General features: G+C 53.0%; 1 protein-coding gene across 2 annotated transcripts in view; it reads left to right on the forward strand.

Annotated features, from left to right (window-relative positions):
• Positions 1–26015, forward strand: part of LOC119114765 (Hexokinase A) — a 35051-nt gene that overhangs the window by 2144 nt on the left and 6892 nt on the right. Inside the window, exons 1-5 of one of the 2 annotated variants that reach the window (XM_037238795.1) lie at positions 12894–13013; positions 18158–18320; positions 20284–20423; positions 22991–23206; positions 24102–24201. In XM_037238795.1, the coding sequence (XP_037094690.1) occupies positions 12939–13013; positions 18158–18320; positions 20284–20423; positions 22991–23206; positions 24102–24201 (694 nt within the window). In that variant the 5' untranslated portion in view covers positions 12894–12938. Of the gene's footprint in view, positions 1–12893; positions 13014–18157; positions 18321–20283; positions 20424–22990; positions 23207–24101; positions 24202–26015 lie in introns of those variants that run through there. The other variant, XM_037238796.1, reaches the window with a different exon arrangement.

Genomic DNA, 26015 nt, shown 5'->3' on the forward strand with positions numbered 1-26015 from the left:
CAAAGTTACTTCGCCGGGGTTCCTGGGAAATGCATACCCGCATCTAAGCCATTGTATTGCGGGGCAGCTGCGGGCATAACCAAAATCATAACGCATTAGAAGACCAACTTGCCTGCTGAGACATATATATATATATATATATATATATATATATATATACATATATATATATATATATAACATAAGATAAATATGCAAATATAAGATATAAATATATGAATATATAAATATATCACGAGTCCATTTATCTTATTACAATCCAACCAGGTAACATATGTTTAAAAATTTTCATATTATGCCATTTTTATCAATGGACCAGTGCTTCAGCAGCTGAAGTTGTGCCAGAAATGGTTGCTTTGAGGACGGCTGATGCAATTCCCGGCTGGTGTCATTGCTTGATCGACCGACATTGCGTCAGACGTGACTCAGGCTTCGCTCGCGACAGACATGATTCAGACTTCGCTCGCGACAAACATGACATCTACAGGAAAAGACGAAATCATAACAATGCACGAGCACACATCCAAGACCTACAGCTCGGGAGACAGCAAGCATAGTTGGTGTGAGCCTTGCCGCTGTCAGCCGGATCGTGAAGCTAAGGAAGGAGACGGCCTTTTTCCTCGAAAATGCGACGTGCGGTGCAGTCGAAAGAGAAATACCATTGCAATATACGGCGCACACGCGGGAGGGCTAAAATATCTCTGCAAGACTGGTGCCCCCCTGAATAGGGAAATCAGAAAGAAAAGAAGAAAGGTCAGTCGTTCTGCTGCTCGCAGACGTCTCCTAGCAGCCGTAGAAGCAACGATTATTTTCTTAAAATGAAGGTGAGAGTTAATGAGAACGCATTAGGCTGTTTTTTAAAAACATTTTATCATGAGCCATCTGTTGAGGGAAATAAACAAAAACAAAATACTGGTCGAAGATTATTCGTATCATATTATACGTCAACTGGCCAGCCAGTTCTTGGCTGCGTCTGCGCTAGCAGCTGGTCAATTAACCAGACGATCTGCAAAAACCGCAAAAACAAAAAAAAGAAGCTCTTGGCAAAAGCAATGGAAGAAAACCGTCGTAAATGGCCAGCGAGATGCACAAAATTGACAGAAGTAGCTTGGTGTTAAGTATTATTCAGTGATCAAAGCGACATTTTCTCATCCAGGGTCAGCGAGTCAGAATATTCGTAGATCACTAGACAATAAGCTTAGTTATTTTCATATAGCGTGGAACACTAACATGTGTTTTGGGGTAGCTTCAATTACGCCGGTGCCGGCTTCTTACACGCAGTTAGGGCTGCAATACTCTCAAGAGTACGTTTTTGAGTGCATGCTGTTTCAGAGTTTAACAGAAAGATGTCCTGGTGGATCTGCGATATTTCAGCAGGATCTGACCCTATGTCATACGTTGAAAGCGGTAAAGAACCCCTTGACTCGGCGGGGTATAGAGGTGCTGGATTGGTCCAGGAACTCCCTGATGACTTCATTTCAGTCCGGAATCTGCTGCTTATTTGCATGAGATGCCTCCGTGAAATGGATTGCACGTCACAAGGGCTTCTTCCGGTCCTGACTCAGGTCTGACATAAGCGCGATAAGACCATCGGCGACTTTCAAAGCCAGTTGACACTGGCCAACCACTCTCAAATGCTGCTAAAATAATAAGAGGAGGTATATGAAGGGTACGAAGCCTCTTCTCATTCAAGATGGGAGCCCACACATACAGCACGGTTGCTTCCGGCGATGCCTGATCGCTGCATAACTGGACCCTTTCCTGATAACTACGTCACACTGTCTATCTCGGGTTGTCCTGATCGTAGCATTGTTGTTGGCCGCCCGCATTACATATACCATGACTTTCGAGGTGCATCCTCCAATCCCACGGTGGGCAAATGGATATGTCCATCCGCCCTGTTTTGCGGCGAGGCGGACGGCTGTCCACCTGGTGGCTCCGCCCCTGTCGTGCCACGCCGGGGGAGATATGTCACGTGGTAGAGATCGGTACCGGGCTCGGCCAGCCCCCTCCCCACCCCTGGGGACCTCTTCCTGTCACATGCGGGCGATCCCGTCGCACAAGTCACCGATCGTGCAGAGGTCAGCCGCTGATCAGGACTCAGGTCTACTTGTTCGCGGATCCGGGCATTCCTAACCTGATAATGCTCGCAAAAACGGCGTGTCATCATGCCCTATCGTGGGCCCGAACGGCTCTTGAATGGCGTCAGACATCAGTTGGGCAACTCAATATGGCTGGTCTTGTGGTATTCTGTTGGTATTCTAGCCGGTATTCCTAACCTGGTAATGCTCACAAAACGGCATGTTATGCCCAATCGTGGGCCCGAACGGCTCTTTAATGACGTCAGACATCACTTGGACAACCCGATACGGCTGGTCTTGTGGTAGTGCTCATTGTGTGAGCTATCATGCGCTCTGAGATTAAATTGACCCCCCGAAGGTTTTCTTCAATTATTTCCGAACGGCGTGGAGCAGCCGTGCCAGATTTTGCATAGCGGTAGACAATCAAATAGCGGATCTTTGGTGTCAAACATTTAGATGTGTCTTGTAAGGTCGCTGACCTACAGGAAGTCAAAGTCAGGTTATGGATTCAGCGAAGTGAATTTCTGGGGAAGCGCCAAATCTGATGCAACAACGGAGTGTTGGACGAAGCCATGCATCTCTGAGATACTTGGTCACCATAAGCTTCAAAAAGTCAAAAAAGGTCACTGCCTTTAAATAAGCATGTGATCTTTTGATAACAATAGGTATCTAGGCTATGGGAGCCCTTCGGAAACCACCCTATATTTTGACCTTATTTGACCTCATTTCACCTGAAGATCATAATCTAAGAACCCCACACTTCAGCCTAAGTGACTTCACGTACAGGAGAACACATCCTGTAAATTTGGCGTCTCTAGCTCTCTTAGTTCCTGAGATCTGAGGGGGTCAAATTGACCTCCACCCTAGTAAAGGGTATCCAACCCGTCACCGGGGCGCGTGTTAACTTTGCATACAGGTGCCTGGTTTTGTTCTATATTGCTGAAAAATACCTGACAGAATTAAGCCACGAAATGTGCTTGATAAATGATGCTACGCTTTTGCATGTCAGTGGGACTTTGACAGACAAAAATGCCTGACAACATACGTTCGGCCAGCGGAAATAATTCTGTCCAAGTCCAATTCATTCGACAACGATCAAAGCTCAGCAATTTTCGTTTACCAGACAACATTTCTTCTTTTAGAGTCGGTCACGACAGTCACTTGGAGTGGTAAACTGTCCAGTAGCGAGGTTAGCTGCCGGACAGAGATAACCTGTCCGGCAGCGGTCAGCTGAAAAGGCCGAAGGTTATTTGTCCGTCAGTGATCAGTTCTTTAAAAGAGATTAATGTCGGGGGGGGGGGGGGCGGTTGGTTGCCCGACAGAGATCATTTCCCGTCAGCGGTTAGTAACGCGACGGAGATCATTTGTCCGGCAGTCCGGCAGCAGTGAGTTGCCCGGCTGAAGGTGTTTGTCTGGCAACGGTCAATTACGCCAGACAGATCGTTTGGCCTGCAGCGGTCGTTTACTTGACAGGAACTTTTTCCAGCGGTGGTCAGATGTCCGACAGGAAGTATTTGTCCGCCAGCTGCCAGTTTCGCGACAGGTATCAGTTGCACACCGATTGCCAATTGCCCAATAGTGATTTCCATCTGTCATGCATCGGTCGTTTAAGGGCAGAGATTATTTGCCCGGGCAGCGGGCAACTGCCCGAGCAAATATTAATTGTCCGGGAGCGGTCAGTTAAACTCCTATGATTTTTGCCCCTGGTCGCCCAGAAGCCGTGGGTACCGACCAACCCAGGGAGGCCCGCGTGGGCGCCACCAGGGGCAAGGACAGTCCTCCTCCTCAACGTGTGCCAAGGGGAGCATACCTTTTAGTTTCTTTTGAAGTTTATAGAGGCGCTATCATAACGATAGTAGGCCGTAAATGACGAGAAAAGACATTGCGTATTCCAATGGGTAAATATTTGTGTGCACTGTGCCGAGCAGAAGCTTGGAAATTTCAATGTTACATTTTAACCGGTGTTACAGCGCAAGGCACAGAAACGATTTTCAAAGCAATGGTCATTGGTGAGCGCGCCGCTTAAGAAATGCATGATCTTTCATTCATTTTTATTGAAGTCCCGTAGTGGGGGTTGTTTGATCTCATCTCCCCATATCAAAAATTAATGGCGCCGTCCCTGCTGGCAACAGCCAGTTCTGCACAGAGATCACTCGTCCCTCGGTGGCGTCTGGCAGAGGCCGCCGCTCGAAGCTCAAGTGGCAGCCGTGATGCGTCGCGACGCAGCAGGCATGGGACAGTTCCGGTAGGATCTCGTGGTCGATCATCTAAGTGGGCAGGTTCTGGTCTGAGCGGCCCAGCTCCGGTCTGAGCGGCCCAGCTCCGGTCTGAGCGGGCCTGATCCAGTCTGAGCGGCACGTGCCTGGTCCTAGCGGGCCTAATCCAGTTTGAGCGGCCCAGCTCCGGTCTGAGCGGGCCTGATCCAGCCTGAGCGGCCCAGCTCCGGTCTGAGCGGGCCTGATCCAGTCTGAGCGGCCCAGCTCCGGTCTGAGTGGGTCTGATCCAGTCTGAGCGGTGCGGCTCCGGTCTGAGCGGGCCTGATCCAGTCTGTGCGGCCCAGCTCCGGTCTGAGCGGGCCTGATCCAGTCTGAGCGGCCCAGCTCCGGTCTGAGCGGGCCTGAACCAGCCTGAGCGGTGCGGCTCCGGTCTGAGCGGGCCTGATCCAGTCTGAGCGGCCCAGCTCCGGTCTGAGCGGGCCTGATCTAGTCTGAGCGGCCCAGCTCTGGTCTGAGCGGGCCTGATCTAGTCTGAGCGGCCCAGCTCTAGTCTGAGCGGCCCAGCTCTAGTCTGAGCGGGCCTGATCCACTCCGAGCGGCACGTCTCTGGTCTGAGCGGGCCTGATCCTGTCTGAGCGGACCAGAACCGATCTAATCACGCCAGGTGATGCAACTCGAGTCGGTGGAAATAGTCGGCCGTCTTGCACGAGACGCGGTGCAGTGCTGCCATCTGCACGGCCGCCGTCGCGGCCAAGCCCGCGGCACACCCCGCCGGGCCGGGCCGGATGTTGACCCGGGGCGGGATTGGGGGAGGGGGGAATCACGTGAGGTCACGAGAGTCGCAAACAGTTGGGAACGCCTCGGAAGGCGGGGTCATCGTTTACATTGCAGAGTAGCTGGAGCTAATTCCGTCGCTTGCCAAGACGATGGCTTGGGTAAATTGCCTTCAGTTGCTCAGTTGGCAGGCGGGGTGCAGCCCCTTACTGTTTGGTGTGCTTCTAAACTGTCAGTTTTTTTTTACGCAGTTGCCACTGCTGGTTCGGGAAACCATTCCATGGAAACGGGCGTACGTAAACGGCAGTTTCTGTACTCCTCGATGCCTCGGACGTGACTGGTAGGCTAGTGGGAACGCCTTTAGGTGTACGGCGTCTCGGGTCGCACCATCACTCATCCTGTGCCGCCCTCATGCTAGCCCGGCACCAGATTACACCAGTCTTTAGCACCAAGGTTTGAGCCGGACCATACGTTACGTGCCAGAGTTCAACTAGCCCCTGCGTGGCTGCTTCACACATCGGACCTGGTAGCATTACAAGTCTTTGACATAGATGCGAAAACAAACGCTCACGGAAAGGTTCCCTCAGTAATTCGATGACGAAACGAAGTTCTGTTCTTATTCAGCTGTCAACATTGGTGAGGCCTGTGTCTCCTCAAGTATTCATTGGCCGTGTTTGGTATGTTTCTGTCGGTGATGAAGGCACGGGACAGCATGGCTGACACCTGGAATGTTTGTTTTGAAAATGGTCCGCCTGCCATAAATGAACTGCGGAGGTACCCGCAACACTTCACATCTACTGAAGTGGGGAACTGTAAGAGCAAATGCACCTACGTATGATACTAGTGTGCTTACCATACCACGATATCAGCCCGGGCATCAGACGTCAACACAGGGGTCACCCACACAGCAGCACATTGGGTAGAGGTACCTTTATGTTTAGTATGCGCTCTGTCCCCGCAGGGGCACCGGCTTCGGCCGGTGTAGGGGACTAGCGCCCCCTCGGGTCCCAGCTCCGGTAACGGGTGGACAGCGCAAGCTGTTCCTCTCAGGGCGTAGCGACCCTGCCGGTACGTGAGCTCCTGCTCCTTGTCCCGCCCGCTCCGCTTCCCATTATCCTTTCTCCGTCATCCGGCCCTATCACCACTCCTCATCCTCGTTTTATCGGGGTCGCCGTGCCCCCTCGCCCACGTCCCCGGGTTGATCGGATCCTGGTGGCTGAGGGGCGCGTCGTGCGGGTCAGTCACGGCGCGTCCCAACACTCCACTTTGGCCAGAATATCCGGGGGCGTGGGGGGCCCGTGGGGCCCCACACGGGTCTAGCGGCTTGTCGCTCGCGTTGCGGTTGGGTGCTCCTTGCGGGTTTCCGCTTGGGGCGCTTGGCCGCGCGCAGCGGCTTAAGGGGTCAAGGGGCGGCGGCGCTGAACTACGGTCAGGACGGGGAGGGGTCTCCCTGGTTACACCTGGCCGTGTGGGAGGCGTCGTTCGCCCTGTATAGCACCGGGGTAGCCCTGGCGGAACCACCACCCCCTGGGTGAGTGGGCCGTCCCCCAGTTGGGCTCCGAGGCGGGTGGGGAGCCTCGGTGCCGAATGTTACAACCTTACACGCATGGCAACTATAAACTCAAAAAACACCCGCACCCCGAAAGGGGGGCGGACTGAGGCTACAGGTGGTAGTGCGTCAGCGCCTACCCCTCGGATCTTGATTTTTCGAAGCGCCGAGAAGCCGTTGTCGTCCCTTTCGCCCTTTCAAAGGCGAAATGGGTGTGATCGGTTTGGAAAGGTGCTCCGATGCGATAAGCTCAAGGACGGCGGGATCGAGGTTGAGTTTCAGAACGGAGAGGAGGCCAAACGGGCCAGGACCTCGGATAGGTTTGTGTACTGTGTACGGGATGCGGAGGGGAAAAAGGATGTGTCAGTGGCGATGGCTGTGGAGGTCCATAGGACAAAGAACTCGTCAAAGGGTATCATGAACTGTTTTGACCTGAGAGATGTCAGTGATGAGGAGATAATCGATGGTCTCGCTGAGTTCGGGGTAACGGATGCTCGCCGCATCAAGGTGCGCAGAGGTGCGGAGCTGGTCCCCACGAACAACATTGTGCTGACTTTTAATCGTCCTGACATACCATCTGAAGTAAGGGTAGGCTATGTGCAGGTAAAGGTGCGCCTTTTTATTCCGAACCCCATGAGATGTTTTAAGTGCCAAATGTTTGGACATACGAGAGATTTCTGCCGCAACCAGCCAGCATGTGGCAAGTGTGCTTCTCCGGAGCACCTGAGCGATCAGTGCACTGCAGCGAACCCATGGTGTGTGAACTGTGGGAAAAACCAGAAACCTCACTCCACTTTTGATCGCGCATGCCCGGCGTACGCCAGAGAGAAGGAGATCATCGCACTAAAAACCACGAAGAACATCTCATTTCGGGAAGCAAGGGACTTATATGAACTGAGCCACCCTAAGACATCATATGCCACGGCGGCCAAGGCCCATGTCCCACCTGAGGTCTCCTTAGACCAGATGACCGGATCGCAGTTCATTAAACTGCTTACATCTTTCGGGCTGTCGGTTGTACCGGCGTCTCAGGTGCACGCCACAGCATCGGCAACACTGTCGTCCCCCGTCTCGTTGGCACCTTGTGCCCCCTCTGAGGCACAGGCCAGCGCGCCAGTTGTTACCTCGCCGCCCCACCCCACACCAGCCGAAAGCAATGAGTGGACCGTGGCCCGCCGGGGCCGAACCTCTCGGTCTTCGCCAGTAAGCGCGCGATCACCGGCTTCACAGCCGTCCTCCCCAGGAGCATCACGTCCTACAACCCTGAGTGAGACGATGGGTCGGAAACTGGACAACCTTGAGCGCCAAGAGGCGGAGAGACGGGCGCGCGAGGCAAAGCGTGCACGCCTTCAGGAGCAGGAGAGGGCAAAGGCAGCCAGTCGGCTGTCGGGTGCGGGCCCCGGGCCTGCTCCCACGGGGGAGGTAGTCCCACCTCCCCGAAAGCGTGTGGAAGCTCCCTCAGGCCCCTCCGACTCGCGGAGAGACCCGTCTATGGGTGCTCCACCACCACCGCCGCCTAGGACCACGGCGTCGCCGGCGCCGGCTCAGTTTAGGACGGGGCGTCCGGAAAAGCGTGGACCGCCGGGGCCGATTTCGCCAACAGATGGCGGTAGTCCCCGGATCCGACCCAGGATCCGCCCGATCTCTTCGGGTTCTGACGACAAAACCCACAACCATGGGCCAGGCTCTAGCGCTGCTGAGTTCTTTTAAAACCTTACAGTGCTTTTAAAGCCTCCTCATTCAGTCAGTTTTACAGTGGAACTGTAGAGGTGTAAGGTCAAGCACCCAGGACTTGCAGACAGTTTTAAGCGCGCACTGCCCGGTAGCCGTGTGTCTCCAGGAGACCAAGTTGGCGCCTGATGCGGCCTTCAGCCTGAAAGGGTACACTACCTTCCGCACTGACATGCCAACAGATACCGTTGCTTACGGTGGCGTTCTTTTGGCTGTACACCAAAGCGTACCTACGCGGCGTCTGGTGTTGAGAACAGACTTGCAGGCTGTCGCAGCAACGGTGAATTTCAACCGCCGCACCATAACTGTCTGCTCTCTCTACTTGCCACCTGGGGTTTCATTTCCATCTGGAGGACTACGAGAGTTAGTCTCTCAACTCCCTCCCCCTCTACTCGTTTTAGGCGATTTTAATGCACATCACACTGTGTGGGGGTGTGCTTCCACGAACACTCGCGGGAGGCTATGTGAGGCTCTCGTGCGTGACGAAGGTCTGTGCGTTTTAAATACAGGATCAAGAACGCATTTTACATTGCCATCCGGACAATCGTCGGTGCTAGACCTGAGCATTTGTAGTCCGCAGTTGGTACCACACTTCACCTGGGATGCTTCAGAGGACCCCCTTGGAAGTGACCACTTTCCGGTCTGGGTTCGGTACCGTGGTGGTACTGTTCTTGGTACTCGACCTCAGCGTTGGAATTTCAAGAAGGCGGACTGGAGGGGATTTGAGACTCGCCTGGACGAAACGTTTTCCAACGATTTCGACTCTGCAACTCCGACTACGGAGGAATTTACGTCTCTCGTGTTGGATGCGGCGAAAGGATGCATTCCGCGCACCTCCGGATGCCCTCGTCGTACCCCTGTACCTTGGTGGAGCGACGAGTGTCGCGACGCTATTCGTGCACGTCGGAGAGCTTTTAGGGCTTTTGACAGGCACAGCAGCACATTAAACCTCTTGGCTTTCAGGCAAGCACGCGCGGCCGCACGCCACACTATACGAGAGGCGAAACGTGCATCATGGCGCAGCTACGTCAATTTACTAAATCGCCACACGCCGACGTCACAGGTATGGGGCCGCATTAAGCGAATCGCTGGACTGCATCCAGCAGTTTCTCTTCCCGTACTGCGAGTGGGAAGTCAAGACATCACCCACCCAAGTGATGTGGCAGAAGCCATTGGGGAAGCCCTGTCAGACCGTTGCCGAAATGGCACCTGCGATCCGCGGTTTTTGCGGCACAGGGCACGATGTGAAACTTCGCAGGTTAATTTTTGTACAGATGACGTCCTGACGTACAACAAACATTTCACTATGATGGAGCTTCAAGCGGCCATTCGCTCGCTGCGTAGTGTAGCGGAGGGGCCCGACCTCATCCACAATGATATGATACGGCATTTTCCTCCCCGTGTACTACGAGCGTTGCTGGCAGTTTTCAACTGCATATGGGTGTCAGGTAACTTCCCGCCAATCTGGCGAGAGGCAATAGTAGTGCCTATTTTAAAGCCCGGGAAAAGTGGGACGAACGCTCTTGACTACCGCCCGATCGCCCTCACATCTTCGCTTTGTAAGCTCATGGAAAGAATGGTGAATGTGCGGCTCTCGTGGACTTTAGAACGCCAGAACTTTTTCACGAATGCTCAGTGCGGATTCCGTAAGAACAGGAGCACGATTGACCACATCTTAACTCTTGATACCGCAGTGCGAGCCGGATTTAGTAGCAAGCGTCATACCGGCGCCATCTTCTTTGACATAGAAAAAGCTTATGACACCACATGGAGACATGGAATTATGATGAAGTTACTCGATTGTGGCATCCGTGGTCACATGGGAAAGTTTTTACAAAACTTTCTGACTGACAGATTCTTTCGGGTGCGTGTTGGTTCTTATCAATCCGACAGGTATCCACAGGACAATGGTGTGCCTCAGGGCAGCGTATTAAGTGTCATTCTTTTCGCAGTGATGATAAACGACATAGGGGACACGCTTCCACATGGGATCAGCCGTTCTCTGTTTGTAGACGACTTTGCTATTTGGTGTAGCTCATCGACCACTCGCACGATGGAGCGACAGCTGCAGCTGGCTGTCACACGTCTGGAGAAGTGGAGTGTGCTCAACGGTTTCCGGTTTTCTACATCGAAGACAACTGCAGTTCATTTCTGTCGTCGTCGCCGTCACTGTCCTGATATGGAAATCAGGCTGTATGGGCAACGCGTCGCCAATGAGAATACCGCGAAATTTCTCGGTATACGCTTTGACCGACGCCTAACATACCGTGAGCACATCAGAAATCTCCGCGGCAAATGTTTAAAATCTCTTAACATCCTAAGGTGCGTGGGACGTACGTCATACGGTGCTGATAGGAGGACACTCTTACTCCTATACCGCTCCCTGATTCGTTCAAAACTTGACTACGGCTGTTTTATCTACGACAGCTCATCAGACCTGATCAAGCGTACTCTGAACACGGTGCATCACGCCGCACTCCGTATCGCCACAGGGGCTTTTCGGACATCGCCCATAGACAGTCTTCTGGTGGAGGCTCACGAGCCCCCACTAGCATTGCGAAGGCAGATGCTGGGACTGCGCTACACGTGCAAGCTGGCGCAGTTCCCAGATCATCCCACCTACAAAGCAGTGTTTTCGCGTAGCTTACGAAGGCTTTTCCTACGTCAACGGTCACCTAAAACTTCTCCCTTCTGTGTACGAATGAGAGAGCTTTTAGATGCGAGCGGCCTGAACCTACGGCGTGTCATCAGACCTAAACCCATGGAGACTGCTCCTTGGGAGCTAGCATCGCCAAGAGTGGATGTCTCTCTATCAAATATGCAAAAGCAACATGTCCTCATGGCGGAACTCAAAGGCGCAGCTTTAAAGCACATGGCCTCCTTTGATGGGTACAAGATGACTTATACAGATGGTTCGAAGACGGATGCAGGTGTAGGGTGCGCTTTTGTGTGCGGATCGACCACACGGTCATTCACACTGCCTTCACACGCGTCGGTCTACACTTCCGAGCTTATAGCCATTAGCAAAGCTCTCTGTTTTATTGAAGTGGACGATAGCAATCTGCATTTAATTCTTTCCGACTCCTTGAGCAGCCTGCTGGCTGTTAGCGGCTTCTCCCCGTCGAATCCACTTGTTCAGGACATTCAATCTCGTCTTAGCTCACTGGATCGAGCAGGAAAAACGGTCGTTCTATGCTGGATCCCAAGTCACGTGGGGATATGCGGAAATGATCTTGCTGACGCGGCAGCAAAGCGCGCTACGACGGGGACTAGAATTCCTATAACACCACTACCTGCTCAAGACATGTACCCCGCAGTGTCGCTGTTTATGCAGAAGCGATGGCAGTTGTACTGGAACTCGCTGAGCGCCAACAAGCTGCAGTCGGTGAAACCCCGCATTGGATTATGGCAGTCGTGCTTTCGGGACAATAGGGTGGAAGAAGTTGCCCTTTGCCGGTTACGCATAGGTCACACATATGCTACGCACCGTCACCTGCTATTGGCTGGCGACAGACCATGCTGCGGTCGATGCTCTGATCCACTGACCGTGCGTCACGTACTGGTCGCTTGCCGCCACCTTACGGCAACGAGAGCGCAGTTTTTCGGACGCCACGTCCAGAGTCGCACGCTATGCGACTTTTTAGGGGATTCTTCGAACATCGTCGGGTTTGGTAAAGTGCTCCAGTTCCTTCGCGCTATAGATTTTCCTGTAATCTTCTCATCATGATGCTAGGGCCGATCATCATGGCTCTATAGGGTGACCTGATTGATGCACTTCTCTGATTGACGGCTCTGCATGAATCGATAGTTATGGGCGCTGCATGACCTTTAGCAGTCGATGCGCCCTAAATCCCCAAATCATCATCATCATCACGTATGCGCTCTGTCGGTGCATTGTGCACGAATTGGGCTTTGAATCCCTTCTTATCAAAATGTGGTACCTTTTGTGATTTATGCCCATATTGATGTCCGTATGAGAGCAAATACCGTTGTAGCTAACTACAAAACAAAGATTGGAAGGGGGAGAAATGTGGGCTTGGAAATATGAAAAATCTGAGTTCCTGAAATACCAAAAATAAGACTTTCTTAACCTACACCTTAGTTATAAATGTGCAAGAATTGTGTAATCCCGGGACCTGTAAACGTTGCTGTCCCTCAAGTTAAGTGAATTGGTCAATAGACCCCGTCTGTCTACCTACAATTTACAAAATGGCATCAATCTATATACATCGCCGTAGTAATTCATGGCAGCCCCTCGCGCCCTCATCCCCCACCTCCTCTTTCTCTCTCCCACCACCCTCGTGACTCCACAGCGCCACCGACGGCATCGATTCAGTCTACCGTCTCGCCAACATAGTTCCGATTCTACGCCGCTGTAGGCCGGTGACGTCACCAGTCACATGGCCGGCGGCGATGTGTATCGCCCCAGGGCCGGCGCCGTCGGCGGCTCGATGAAACGGCGCGTGCGCGCACGCCCCCTCCCCCGCCCCCGTCGGCGCGGACGTCGACTCGGCGCCAAGGGCGTTCAGACGGTGCCGGCGGCCTGACGGGGTCAAACACGGCGATCGAGCGCGGTACGGCAGCGACATGCCTGAGTGCCTGAGACAGCCGGCGGCAGAGGAGGACAGAGACATCATGATATCTACGCCCACCTCGTCCAGGGTGAGTGGACGCTCGGTCCGGCCGGAACAGTGGTGTTCAGTGGTCAGGCATACTGTAGTCAGCCGTAGCTACACTTTCGTCCAGGAGGACATGGGCATAACATTCAGTAGGGGGGGGGGGGGGCGGACTAGGAGACAGGTCCCCGATTTTCCGAAAACAATTATTATGTCTCCTTCAGTTTTGTCCATGCATTGAACGTTTCTTTACGCTTTCCCATTCCCAATATCATGTCCAGGTCAGGTTATACCCTCGAGATTCCAGTCGGACCATCAAAATCCTGGCCCCCTCTCCCAGACTCAGGAACATAGTTGCGCCCATACAGGAGGGAGCCAGGTCAAATAATAGGGGCTCTTCTTTTTCATGAATTATACACCTTGTATTGTATTCGTGGCACTCTCGTAGGCCCGAGCCCTGCTTTTGCCGCCTCGGAGGCTCGCTTGCATTGTTTCTTTCCATTTCGGGCGTCTTAAACTGCCTAAAATTATTGGGGCCGTCGGGCCCAGAGAGCATCAGCCCCGCCAACTCCAGGAAAGGAAAGCCATGGCTCGAGAAGGCCCCATGGGCTACGCCGCAGTTGGTGTTCCTGATCCTGATCTGACCTGATCTGGTCAGATTCCCTGATCTGGTAGACCCGTTATGACCTGATTTGGTTGGCGGACACGATAATTTGGCCGTCGAAGGTGTGGAGTCGGCAACAGCGATTAAATCGCTAGACGGCAAGTGCGTGCGAATGTCACTATTAATTCAGCCGTATACGCGAGGCGTTCAGCGCGGACCAGCAATCTGTCGCACACAACGGATCGCGTGCTTCCTTTGCCCCACACGTGTACGAACTTGTACCGAAGGTGGGCTTGTCAACCAGAGACGAGCCCCCTAGCGCACGTTGCGCGTGACCCCGTTCATTGGGCGGGCCTTGCGTCGGCATCTATTCCGAGGTGAGCGCCCCCCCCCCTCCCCCCGCTGGCGTCCGACCTGACACCACCGGGCAGTGAGTGCCAACCCGCTCGTGCAACCCACCCCCGCGCTGGCTTCCCCGCCGGCAGCCACCAAGCCTATTCCTGGCACGCGGGTCGCGCCTCCGGCCGACCGCACGCTGATTGGCTGCCGCCGCCGGCGCTCGCAGCTGATTGGCGCCGGGCGGAGGGCGTGATGCAAGCGCAATCAATAGCGCGCTTGTGCCTCGGGGTTCTGGGATCGCGTGAACTCGCTTTGAAGGGAGCGTTCCACGTTTGCGTGGGTGTTTTTAACTGAAATGACCATCATGCTGATCTTTTAGTGCGGTTTGCAGCCCTGTTCTTCTTATTACCCAAGCCCCTCTAGGTTCTGAGCTACACGCCTGCGAAAATGCACAGACTTTTTCGTGCAGATTTTTCGTGCAGGCCATCTGAAGGCCACCCAGACATACACGACGTTATGATCGTCATTCAAATTCGGTCACTCCATTGGCCGTGCAGCGATCAAGGTCAGTAAAAATATAATTGTCGAGTCGTTCATATCTGCCGTTCGTGATCACGACTTCCAGATACAAAGGCCGCCAATTGGCTTTCAATCAAAAATGTGCCAGGTACGATGACACAGTCAGACAGTATTGAGGAGCATATTCACCAAATCGAGAATTTTTTTTTTGCTCGGAGCATTCTTTTCCACTTAAGGTATACCGATAGTTATAAACGACCTTATTTCATCATATCCAATTTGCTTCAATATTTTCAAATCTGGAGCATTTCCTGTAACGAGGAACGGTCGGATCGCGTTCAAGACGAGGGGCCTGTATGAAAATTGCTTCGTTTGGATGGATCCATCTAGGATTTACTGTTAGGCCTATGACAGAGCATGGCAACGGAACATGGAAACAAACGGCGCAAAATACACCTGAGCCCACCAATACCGGACAGCTCTCCTTAGTCGTGTATACCTACCCGGGGATCGAGTTTCATATGGGAAGGTTGGATGCAATGTTTTTTTGCAGGGTCGTTAAACGGTCAAACTATGCAGCTTCTGAGCCGACGGTACGTGCCTACCTGCCAGACTGCTAGTTTATGAACCCCTTAATCAGACATTTGCTTTCTTCCTGACATGCGGAGAGACCGCTTGGTTCTTCGGCTCGATTTATGAGTGATTCCTAGGTCTTTGCTGGCTTCCGAACCAGGAACCAGAACCTAGTTCCGGGGGAACCAAATAAGGAACCTTGGCTGCCTGATATTGTGTGTGCTTTAAACGCGCATTCATTGCTTTTAAACGACGCTTATTACACATCAGTTGCTTGTCGTCGAAGTTGCGACGATTTGCTTAAATGCAGGCCAGGCAAGAAGAATAAAAAAAATTATATTCTCAAACAGCAGTTCATTGCGTCTGCCTTTTGGCTCGTTGTTTGTAGCTACGCTTGTAAAGCAGTGTGCTCATGCCTGCTACATGGCCTTGCCTATACAGTTAAGAATGGACATCGTCAATAAGTGCAATCAGTTTTAGCGATAACGGGATGAAACGTCGCTGCCATCATATGTTGAGATTTTGGCAAATGTATGAAGCTTACGTACATGTTACTGACACACCCAGTTTCGGATCCGTTCTACACAGTAGGAAAACCGGAGCGCACACCACCTTTCGCAGCGTGACGAGGGACGGCAACCGGTGGTAACGCTTGAATCATTGACATCGTAGGCACCGGTTAGGTGTCATCATGTCATCCCGTCATCCAACGTAGATGGGAGGACTTGCCCAATGGGGCTGGGTTCGATCCCAACTAGCCGGGTAGCGTCAACGGGGCACAGGGTGGCCGCGGTGGCACCGACTAGAGGGCTCGGCGACCCTGTGTCATAAACAGGCCAGTCGCCAAATGGGTCATTAAACGAGGGTGGGAAGACTTCGCCGGCTGGCTCAAGCGATAATTAGCAAGCTCTCTTGCCACATACTGCGTGGTGTAGACCACTCGCACCCTGAACATACACGCGAAGCACTTAGAAAAAAACTACAATACACATGCATAGCCAATAACCGCATTTGCTTCAGCGTGTTCAGATATCGCCAACAGTGCCTCCAAATCTAGCCGAGGTGGGTAACTGACTTAGCCATGGGTTGCATCCTGCATACAGATACCAGTGACTCACAAATCGATCATATCATTCTAGTTGTCTACCGCAGCGTGCGATGTGACGTCAGAACGAGGCCTAATCGGCAAGAGAAGTGCTCACACCAATGTCCCTCATTATATGCAGGAGGCGCAGCTGATCAGACCGATGCGATCGATCCACTGATGGTCGCACGCGGTGTGGGCAGTGGAGAACAGTCGGACTCGGCCTCGCAGGGAAGGCAAGCTGTCAATATTGCAACGGTAGTTGGTGGCACCAATTGGTGGATGCTGTCCTGGCGGGGGAAAAGTCCTGAACAGGGCTTACTGAAACAGATGCGCAGGACGAACTCCACATTAGCTGGCTCCTGCTACCGTTTTGTGACGGTTTCGGTGCAAGAGCAAACCAGCCGCCTTTTCCAGCCGCAATACACCTTTTTCAGCGAATAAATGCCCATAAGATCGTAGAGTACCTCTGTCAGACAACAATCAGCAGGGACACCGATTGGTGTGAATGATTAAGCGCAGGGGAGATGAGCCAAAGGGTTAACAAGCTAACCTCCATCACATGTGTACGGGCTTCACCCACTTTATGTTAATTAACCGTTATTTTGTTTGTTTTGAGACATTCTATTTTCAACCTTCGTGTCATTGATAAAAAGTGTCTCAGTTAAATGGCACGGTAGCCATGAGCATCAACTAATGCTCAAATACGTAGAAGCTGTTTCCCTTGCGTGCCATTTTACTATTTCCTCACTTTCGTGATATTCGAGCACAAAAAGGCCCAAGCCAGCTTTGAGGACTTAAACGTAAGCTAGGAGGAGGAAGAAACCCATAAGTGCTATATAAGAGCACGTTTCATGAGGTCATCACCACCTTATCGATGAACACTGCTGTGTCCATGTCGTCCTTAAATGTTCTTCCCACGTCATTAAACGGCGATCATATATCCTCTCCATTGGCCAAGTCAATCTGCACATAATAACTTCCGTGTTTAGAGTGGCCATAGGGTCGGCACCTTTGAACAACACAGTGTTCGTGCGAATTCAGGATGTCTTTTTACTGTCTACACCATTCTTCCAATCGCAATCGCCAACTGCGCAGTATCGTGCATGGTGCCAGTATGCCAGGCACCTCGGTATCACACTACTATCGCGTGTGGACACAGGCTGGCAATCGGGGAAGGACGCTTCACGTGATCACATACGGGTATCTTATCGTGTTTTATGAGTGGGGCGTCCGTCATCATTGTGTGGAAGGGCTGTCGGCAGAGAGCAAATATTCGGGTTTCGTGCACAGTGCACAAACATTAACACTCTCCGGACTTCGCAAATATTTCGATATATCAGCCCGCAGGTGAACATTTGATTCCCTGTAAAAGTAATAATTACATAGATGTTGCTTGTTTCTTTGAATAAGTATATTACGACTCGCGTATTGCAACGTACTTACTTTGAGGTCTTGGCCCACCGGAACCTACTTTTAAAGTCAGCTTGCAGGAAAATGCGTCATTCTCTCCTGGTTCGTTAGGCGCCTTGCTTTCTGTGGAAGTGAGGTGCCGGTAGTGTAGCACTGCGCGACTGGGAAACCAGAGGCACGTGGTTCGATTCCCCGCGGTGCCCAGTCTTCCTGCCAGGGTGAGAGGCGGGCGACGCCATATAGCCTCAGCAGCCGAGTCCATCGTAAAGCCCCAATGACACACACGCGCACATTTCTGAAGGAGTCTTTCCTTCATCATGTAGCAATCCTGCAAACTGTTGACACTGGTATTGGTCCCACAGGAGACATATGCCACATTTTGATGAATGGTGCTTCCGTTCTGTTGTTGGCCCTGTGGCCCAAGACAACGCTCGAAGACGAAAGCCCATGGGGTCAATTTTCAAGCATCTGGAATGGTTTCAAAAGTTCCCTTTTTGCCTGAGCATTTTTCGCCCGCTCTAGAAAAAATGTGTTAAAAAAGGTTTCGCGCACTTGAAGCTTTCAAGCTGTTTGTCGTCAGCGAGCCGCCCTATGGTTCGGCCATCTAGTGGTGATTGAAGAACGCCTCGATAACACTATCACTTGCTGCCGCCTTCAGATGGAGGAGGCATGCCAGGAGCTGGTGCTGACCCCGGGTCAAATCCAGGACGTGTACAGCAGTCTGCTGGCCCAGATCAACCTGGGACTGGGCCGCGCCACCAACGCCCACGCCACCGTCAAGTGCTTCCCCACTTACGTCAAGGAACTACCCAACGGCCACGGTGAGTGCCGCGTCCAGCTGCACACCAGACAGACCGGGATGAACGGCTGGGTTATTCGCGGTTTTGCCGCGGAGTACATATCTGATCCGTGTTGGGTACGTCGTGCGTCAATACCGACCCGAACAGCTGAAATAGCTCCGTGCTGTATACTTACGTAAGACGCAAGCGCGTGCCCAACTCCATGACATTGGGTAGGGGAGGTTGCCTTACCGCCGTGCCGAGAGCCTCGGGCAAAAACGTGAACACCTCCGTACATCACTTTCAAAAGAATGAGGTGCTTCAAACCCCGCCGCATCGCCCACGGAAATTTCAATTATCTCACTTTAGTGGGCCTCCGACCTTGAAAGCGGCCACTGAGCCGGCGCGTCGCTTCCGCCAAGACAGCGCCATCGCTCGCCGCGCTCCACACCGACTCGTCTTTTTCGACGCTGACGCGCGCACGCCGCTGTCATGAGTGGCTGAAATAGCAGGCGGTGACGTCCGAGCCCTGGTCTTCTGCCACGTGTCCCGCCGGGCCGGCCAGCGACGCTGGCAGCCCCCGTCAGCTGCGCCAGCGCCGCTACGGTCTCGCCGCGGCCGCGTGGTCGCCCCGACGGCGCAGCCACAGGTCGAGGCGACCGGCGGTTCGGCAGCGGCAGCCGTCGTGCGCCGCGTGGTCACCTCGCCGTCGCGATCGCAGCCGAGGCGACCGGCGGTTCGGCGGCGGCAGCCGTCGTGCGCCGCGTGGTCACCCCGCCGTTGCGATCGCAGCCGAGGCGACCAGCGGCTCGGGGCGGCCGCAGCCGTCGTGCGCCGCGGGCGCCGCGCCAGGTCCGCGCGCTCCTCCCCCTTCCCACAGACGTGGCGTGATCGACCTTCAGCTGGTCTGAAGGTCACGCGTCTGTCTGCCATCCAGCCCTCGGCCAGTCTACCTGGCGAAACTGGCTAGTCACCGCGACGCGCTGCAGGCGTCGTGCTAGAGGTGGGGGGCTGCACGACCAACAGGGAAATCAGCATTCATCCTTGCAAAGGCTCCTGATACCGTTGGCTCACCTCGCGATGACGTTTGGGTCCTGATGGGGTGGGCTCCTGATGCGATTAGGTCACACACTTGTGATGCACTCGGCTTCTTTCAGACGATTCATTGTCTTCTCCGTTTTTTATGGCATCCTCTCATCCACGATGCGTAGTGGTATTGCGCATGCAGAAAACAAGCAGTCTCCCTCGGAACGCCTGCTCTCGGCGTATCAGTTACCCCTGAAGCAACGAAATTTTGACCCACTTCAGAGCTGACTGCTGGCAGCAGACCCCAACTGCTTATTTGTATGTGCTGTTGGCATAGATCACCTTTCAGTGTTCAAAGTATCAGCTTAGTGTAGTAGAGTCATTCCATTGGCCATAGTTAGAGTGGCCATAGGGTCGGCACCTTTGAACAACACAGTGTTCATGCGAATTCAGGATGTCTTTTTACTGTCTACAGCATTCTTCCAATCGCAATCGCCAACTGTGCAGTATCGTGCATGGTGCCAGTATGCCAGGCACCTCGGTATCACACTACTATCGCGTGTGGACACAGGCTGGCAATCGGGGAAGGACGCTTCACGTGATTCAGCATTCAGCATACCCGTCGTTTTGGGAGCTGACTCGGCGTAGCTCTGTGTGATGGCTGAATCAACTTTGACTATGACTCCACAAACAGCTGAAGTCGACTGCACCTTGACATGGCCAAACATGTTCTCACTCAAGTCGGTTCTGGCTCAAAATCGTAGCTGGGCACGAAATCCGTCATATATGTGTAGAGAAAGTGAATTAAGCTACGACGCTCGAAAGTATTTGTGACGCATACATTGTTGACAGCATCAGCATCAGCTATTCAATGGTTTGTATGTGATTTTCTGACCAGCCTACGCTCTGGTGCGCACTGTCACGCCTGGTGTCTTGCCGACCTGTCCGATGACCTCCTGTGACCTTGGCGCTGCTGCAGAACAAGGTCGCTTCCTGGCGCTGGACCTGGGCGGTACCAACTTCCGCGTGCTGCTCATCCAACTGGCTGACGGGGACTTCAAGATGGAGTCGCGCATCTTCGCCGTCCCACAGAACATCATGGCTGGTCCGGGCGTCGGGGTGAGTGGCCCGGGTCGATGCACTACGTGGCCTGACTTTGCGGGGGACGCGGAGCCAGACTTTCCTATCATTCCTGATGGCGATGATAGTGCTGCTACCCGGTAGAAATCCACGATTTTTCGATGCTGAACACTGTAATGTAGCGTTTTGGTCAGCTAGTCCTGGTACCGCAGGTTCGCTGTTATTTAGCAATCTATGATAACAATCAAGTCGTTATTCAGTGGTACTTTTTGTAGAGGTGTGGTTAAGTCATCTCGTTAGCTCTGCCAACAATGCGATTAAGAAACCAATCTATAACAGCAACTGAAGAGTTATCTTTGCTGCAAAACGTTTGCACTATCAGGAAGCTTGCTCGCAAACCGGCATTTTAAAAAAAAATCCCAAGCGCTGTTTTGAGTAGAGCCCGAACGTAGCGACATCCTGCTCAGATCCCACTTTTCGCACTGCCGTGTGGTCTCACCGATGAAGGCTTTCGTCAAAGTCGCTGGCCAAGATGTCCCGGCATTTTAAGGCGATTGGGACCATTCCACGTTCGTGTTGGAGTTCAATGCATGTAGAGTTGCGGCACGGTCTTCCGCTTCACCTCAGATCGAAGGAAGAACGCAGTAGACGTAAGCCCGATTTGAACAGTGGTAAATCTGTAATGCCACAGCCGAAACCAAGAAGCAGGATTAACAACATTGCAGTCGTTCAGGAGCTGTACAGCTGGAAAACGACTTCTTGGAGTCATATAATTCCACTCATTGTGAGGAGAATGAAATCAGAGAAAGTGTTTTGTCGGCCTGCTTCACTGGTCGGCTGCTGGTAGAGCGTCCTTCGGCGTTTGGCGCCATTGCAAGCCATGGCCGTGGTCTGCGGCTGTCGGTGCCTGACCTGTTGAGCTGCCGTACGCCACTGCTGAGTCGGAGCACGGCCATGTTGACGTCCGGGTCATCGATCCACTAGCGCAGCCCGCTAGCAGCAGAACGCGGCGGCTGGCAAGCGTGCTTTGTTGTCAAACGATCAAGCCGGGCCCAGGTGCGGCACAGGGTAGGTGCAGTTGTTATAAGGTCTTGGCTACAGCTGGCTGTAAGCGGAGGCCGACATTCGTACCTCAGGGCGAGTCGAGCCTGAAGTGGCGATTAGACCGAGAGGTGGCAGCCCACGGCAACATATTACGTCATCGGCGGACGCGGACGCGCCACGTCCGTGTTCATTTGCTGGCGTTACCGTGGGTGTAGAAAGTGAGGAAATCATGGGCTCACCGTAAAACTGGGCATGCGACTTTGCTGTTGTAATGGTGTGAAATTGCAATCTCTCTCCCTGCCGTATTATCCGGGCCGTAGTGGTTACAGCCGTACTACAAAACAATGACGTTGGGATGGGTGACGTTAGTCTTGCTGACAGAAAGCAGCATTTCTTCCATCTTCTGAAAATCACGTTGCCTGTCCCGTAAATAACTCAAGCCAACTAAGTTAACGCACAGTTTCACTCAAACTATCCAGTATAGTCGGCAGCCGTGTTGTTAGTCTCTCTCTCTCTTTCTCTCTCTCTCTCTCTCTCTCTCTCTCTCTCTCTCTCTCTCTTCTCTCTCGCTGCTCTTCTCTACTCTCTCTATCTCTCTATCTCTCTCTCTCTACTCTCTCTCTCTCTCTCTATCTCTCCTCTTCCTCTCTCTCTCTCTCTCTCTCCTCTCTATCTCTCTCTATCTCTCGTATATCTTCTATATTCCTCTTCTCTCTCTCTCTCTCTCTCTATCTCTTCTCTCTCTTCTTCTCTCTCTCTCTCTTCTCTCTCTCTTCCCTCTTATGACGACGCCTAGCTGCATCAGTTTTAGTCATTCATAGGAGATATTTCTCCAGCGATTTGGAGGACTGGCTTTTCTGGACCCAGCAGCTCGCGGTCATTGAGTCTTTATAGCCGAGAATGTGGCCTGTGGCTTCCCAATTAGAGCCTGACGCAAGGAGTGAAACCAACGAGGCGGGTTGGAACGGAACCGCACGCTAGCGAGCAAGAACTTTCTATGTTCAAACTGCAGGCGATATTTCTTAGGATTCAGCTTTTCAAGGATACGACACACGAACATGACGTTAGCGAGGTTATTGTAGAAAGGCGGTCTTAACAGAACACTACAGAGCCTGTCGCAAAACAAAATTCAAAAAACAACCACTGGACACATTTTCATGTGGAATGTATGTGGTGAGCGACTGAGTGCAAAGCTTTCAGGTGGTGGTTTCCTCGTGTGGGAAATTCATTTCGGCAGGTGTGGTAGCTACCACACCACCTTTCATTAAACCTATTATACGTCGCCCTCACACTGTTTTACACCGCCTGTGGCACTGCCGTTCCCTTCACTGCCTCACACCGTCTCTCACATTGTCCCTCACCACTACCCCTCACTGTCTCCCACCGCCTGTCATGCCGTCCCTCACCACCCCCCCCCCCCCTCACTGTCTCCCACCGCCTGTCATGCTGTCCATTACCACCACCCCTCACTGTCTCCCACCGCCCGTCATACTGTCCCTCTCCCTCACTATCTAACGCCGCCTGCCGCACCGCCTCTCACACATTCGCCCTTCTCTCCGCAGCTGTTTGACCACATCGCCGAGTGTCTGTCGGCATTCGCGCATGCGCAGCACATCGAGAAAGAGGTGCTGCCGCTGGGCTTCACATTCAGCTTTCCGTGCAGCCAGCACGGTCTGACGGAGGCGCGTCTGGTGCAGTGGACCAAGGGGTTCAGCTGCAGCGGAGTCGAGGGAGAGGATGTCGTCCGCCTGCTGGAGGAGGCCATCCAACGGCGTGGGGTCAGTGCGGCGCGGGTCTGGAGGAGGGGGACGGAGGGATATGGGTCTGGAGACACGGAGGAGGCGGGCGAGGCTGGAAAGGAAAGGACAGCTGGGGAGTGAAATACGTGACGGTTAGGCGATGGAGGTATAAGGGAGATGGCAATGGGCATTCTCTGACTGAGGGACGAGATGGATGGGAGAAAGAAAGTGCTGCATGGTAAGGAAGCCTGTGGCCGGGTGAGTGAGATTACGACCGGATGAGGAAGCCTGTGGCCGGGTAAGAGAGATTGCGTGCGGGTGAGGGAGGTTACCGACAGGTGAGGAGACCGAGTGAGGGAGATGACGGACGGGGGATGGAGCCAGATGAGGGAGTCAAGGACAGGCGAGGGAGCCAACTGAGGGAGATCAGGGCCAGGTGAAGAAATCGATGGGCTGGGGAAAGAGATTGAGCCTGTTAGAGGGAGCCATATTGGCATACGAGGGCTGGAAGTGAAAGGTCGTGGCTGGGTGGGCAGTTAACGCCATCAAAACCGTTGTTGACCTGTACCTCGGGTACGATGTTAGACACGGGGAGCCTCGCTGAGATAGGCCAAGGCTTCAAAGATGGGGATTGCTTCAATTGTTTGGGTGCTAGGGGGGAGGATTAGTACAGCGAAACGAGAAATGTCTTGACGGAGATACGACACGACATTTGCCACAACCCCCCCCCCCCCGCTCCCTCTCCCCGAAGGACGGTGAAGCCGCAAAAACCGCGCCCTCAAATATGGCCGTATGGCCACTGCCACAGCCAGAAAGGCCCGACTGAGTGCACCGCTGAGCCGATGCCAGACAAATGAGTCAACACTCGCATGAAACATTTCTACGCGTGCACTACAGCTCCAAACCTTACGCCAAAGCATTTTGTTTCCGGCAGGATGTCCAGATCAAGGTGTGCGCAGTGCTCAACGACACAACGGGGACGCTGATGTCGTGCGCCTGGAAGAAGCACGACACTTACGTCGGCCTCATCATCGGTACGCTCGTGCTCGGCAGCGGTGAACGGAGCACTGCATGCAATACTCTTAACCGAACGCTGTATGTGGTTTACTGAACGCTTAGGTGGCGGCGTGCTGCCGCCGATCGTCTCACCTTCTGCCATTGTAGTGAACATGGTGACTTTGAACACGTAGCCAGTCATTCTGGCGCGTAGTGCGCTTTTCGTTTTAAGCATACGCTAAAGTTTAAGCTAAACCCGTTTCGTTTTTGTTTGATTTCCATCCTTGAATCCTTTACGCGCCTCTGTACGTCGTTTTTGTTGGAGAGATTCCGTTGTGGTCGGCGGCAATATGTTCATGCCGACCGCTGCCTACAGTGGCATTTGACTCTGCATATGCACCATGGCAATGGTCCGGCCTATTTGCCAATAACCCTCGCGCGGTAAAAAAGCGTGAGATTGGCTTTGTTGCTGACGCCAAACCACTCAGCTGGGCGGCGCCGTTTGGCCAGTGACGCGGCATATGCTAAGCATTTCACTGCCACATAGTCACTGCTCCAGGAACACGTATGAACGATAGCATTTTCCTCAGTGTTATTCAGCGCTGGCCCGCACCCGGTCTACGAAACACTGCAATTCATGGCAGATGTGCAGTTGTGCAATTCATGGTAGATGTGCGATTGTGCAATTCATGGTAGATGCACAATTGTGCAGTTGATGGCAGATCATGATGCAGATCACGCATGTGTGCATTGTCGTTGGACCATGCGGCCAACAAGCCGTAGATGCTGGTTACCGGCGCGAACGGAGCTAGTTACCGGCGCGAATGAAGGGGGATATTCTGAACACTTCTGACCCGTTCGGCTTCATACTCGATGTCATCCTTGCATGTCTTTACCAAATCAGAGACGACATCTATTAAGATGTGGTTTTTGAGCTTGCTGAAATAGAGTTGCGGCGTTCGGTGACGTTTCTGAATCATCCCTCCCCCACGGTCCCATGGTTTCTGAATTATCCCTCCTCCACGGCCCCATGGTGTCTCAATCATCCCTCCCGCACGGCCCCATGGTTTCTGAATCATCCCTCCCCCACGGCCCCATGGTTTCTGAATCATCCCTCCCCATGGCCCCATGGTTTCTGAATCATCCCTCCCCACGGCCCCATAGTTTCTGAATCATCCCTCCCCCACGGCCCCGTGGTTTCTGAATCATCCCTCCCGCACGATCCCATGGTTTCTGAATCATCGCTCCCGCACGGCCCTACGGTTTCTGAATCATCGCTCCCGCACGGCCCTATGGTTTCCAAACACCGACAAATAACGTTTTCAGACGTTTGAACATGGCGCAGTTTGGTCATCCTGTCGTAAAAGCTCACTGCTTTCGTAGAAGAAAGTAGACTGAACGAATATTAATATTCTTTTCAAAAATATCGAGATGTCATCACAAGCTTTCAGAGTAATTTTCAGCTCACAAGATGTTACGTGGCTTGCGCAAAAATGCAACCTTCCCCATCTTGCAGTTTGATCGCTCACAGAACTCTGACCTCTAGCTCCGATCTGTCTAGCAGAAAATGTCACGCTAGGATGAAATGCTGCTTTAACTGGAGGCAATGACCTTGTGACGTGGTAGCGCAAGCGAATGCAAAGTAGGGTCCCAGAGTCATTAGGCAGGAGAAGGGTTGCATTGCAGTGCCGGATTGTAATTGACCGCATTACCCATACCTCTGGACGATTAAGACGATTTGTCAGACTTAACGGCCCACTCGGTCATGCTTATAAACTGAACCTACGCCTCATGTGGCTATCAAGAGACTCACTCCCCCGACAACTTGGCGTTTTCAATAATATTAGCCGGC

Source organism: Pollicipes pollicipes, unplaced genomic scaffold (assembly GCF_011947565.3).
Source record: "Pollicipes pollicipes isolate AB1234 unplaced genomic scaffold, Ppol_2.1 Scaffold_3087;HRSCAF=3621_pilon_pilon_pilon, whole genome shotgun sequence".
Classification (NCBI taxonomy): domain Eukaryota; kingdom Metazoa; phylum Arthropoda; class Thecostraca; order Pollicipedomorpha; family Pollicipedidae; genus Pollicipes; species Pollicipes pollicipes.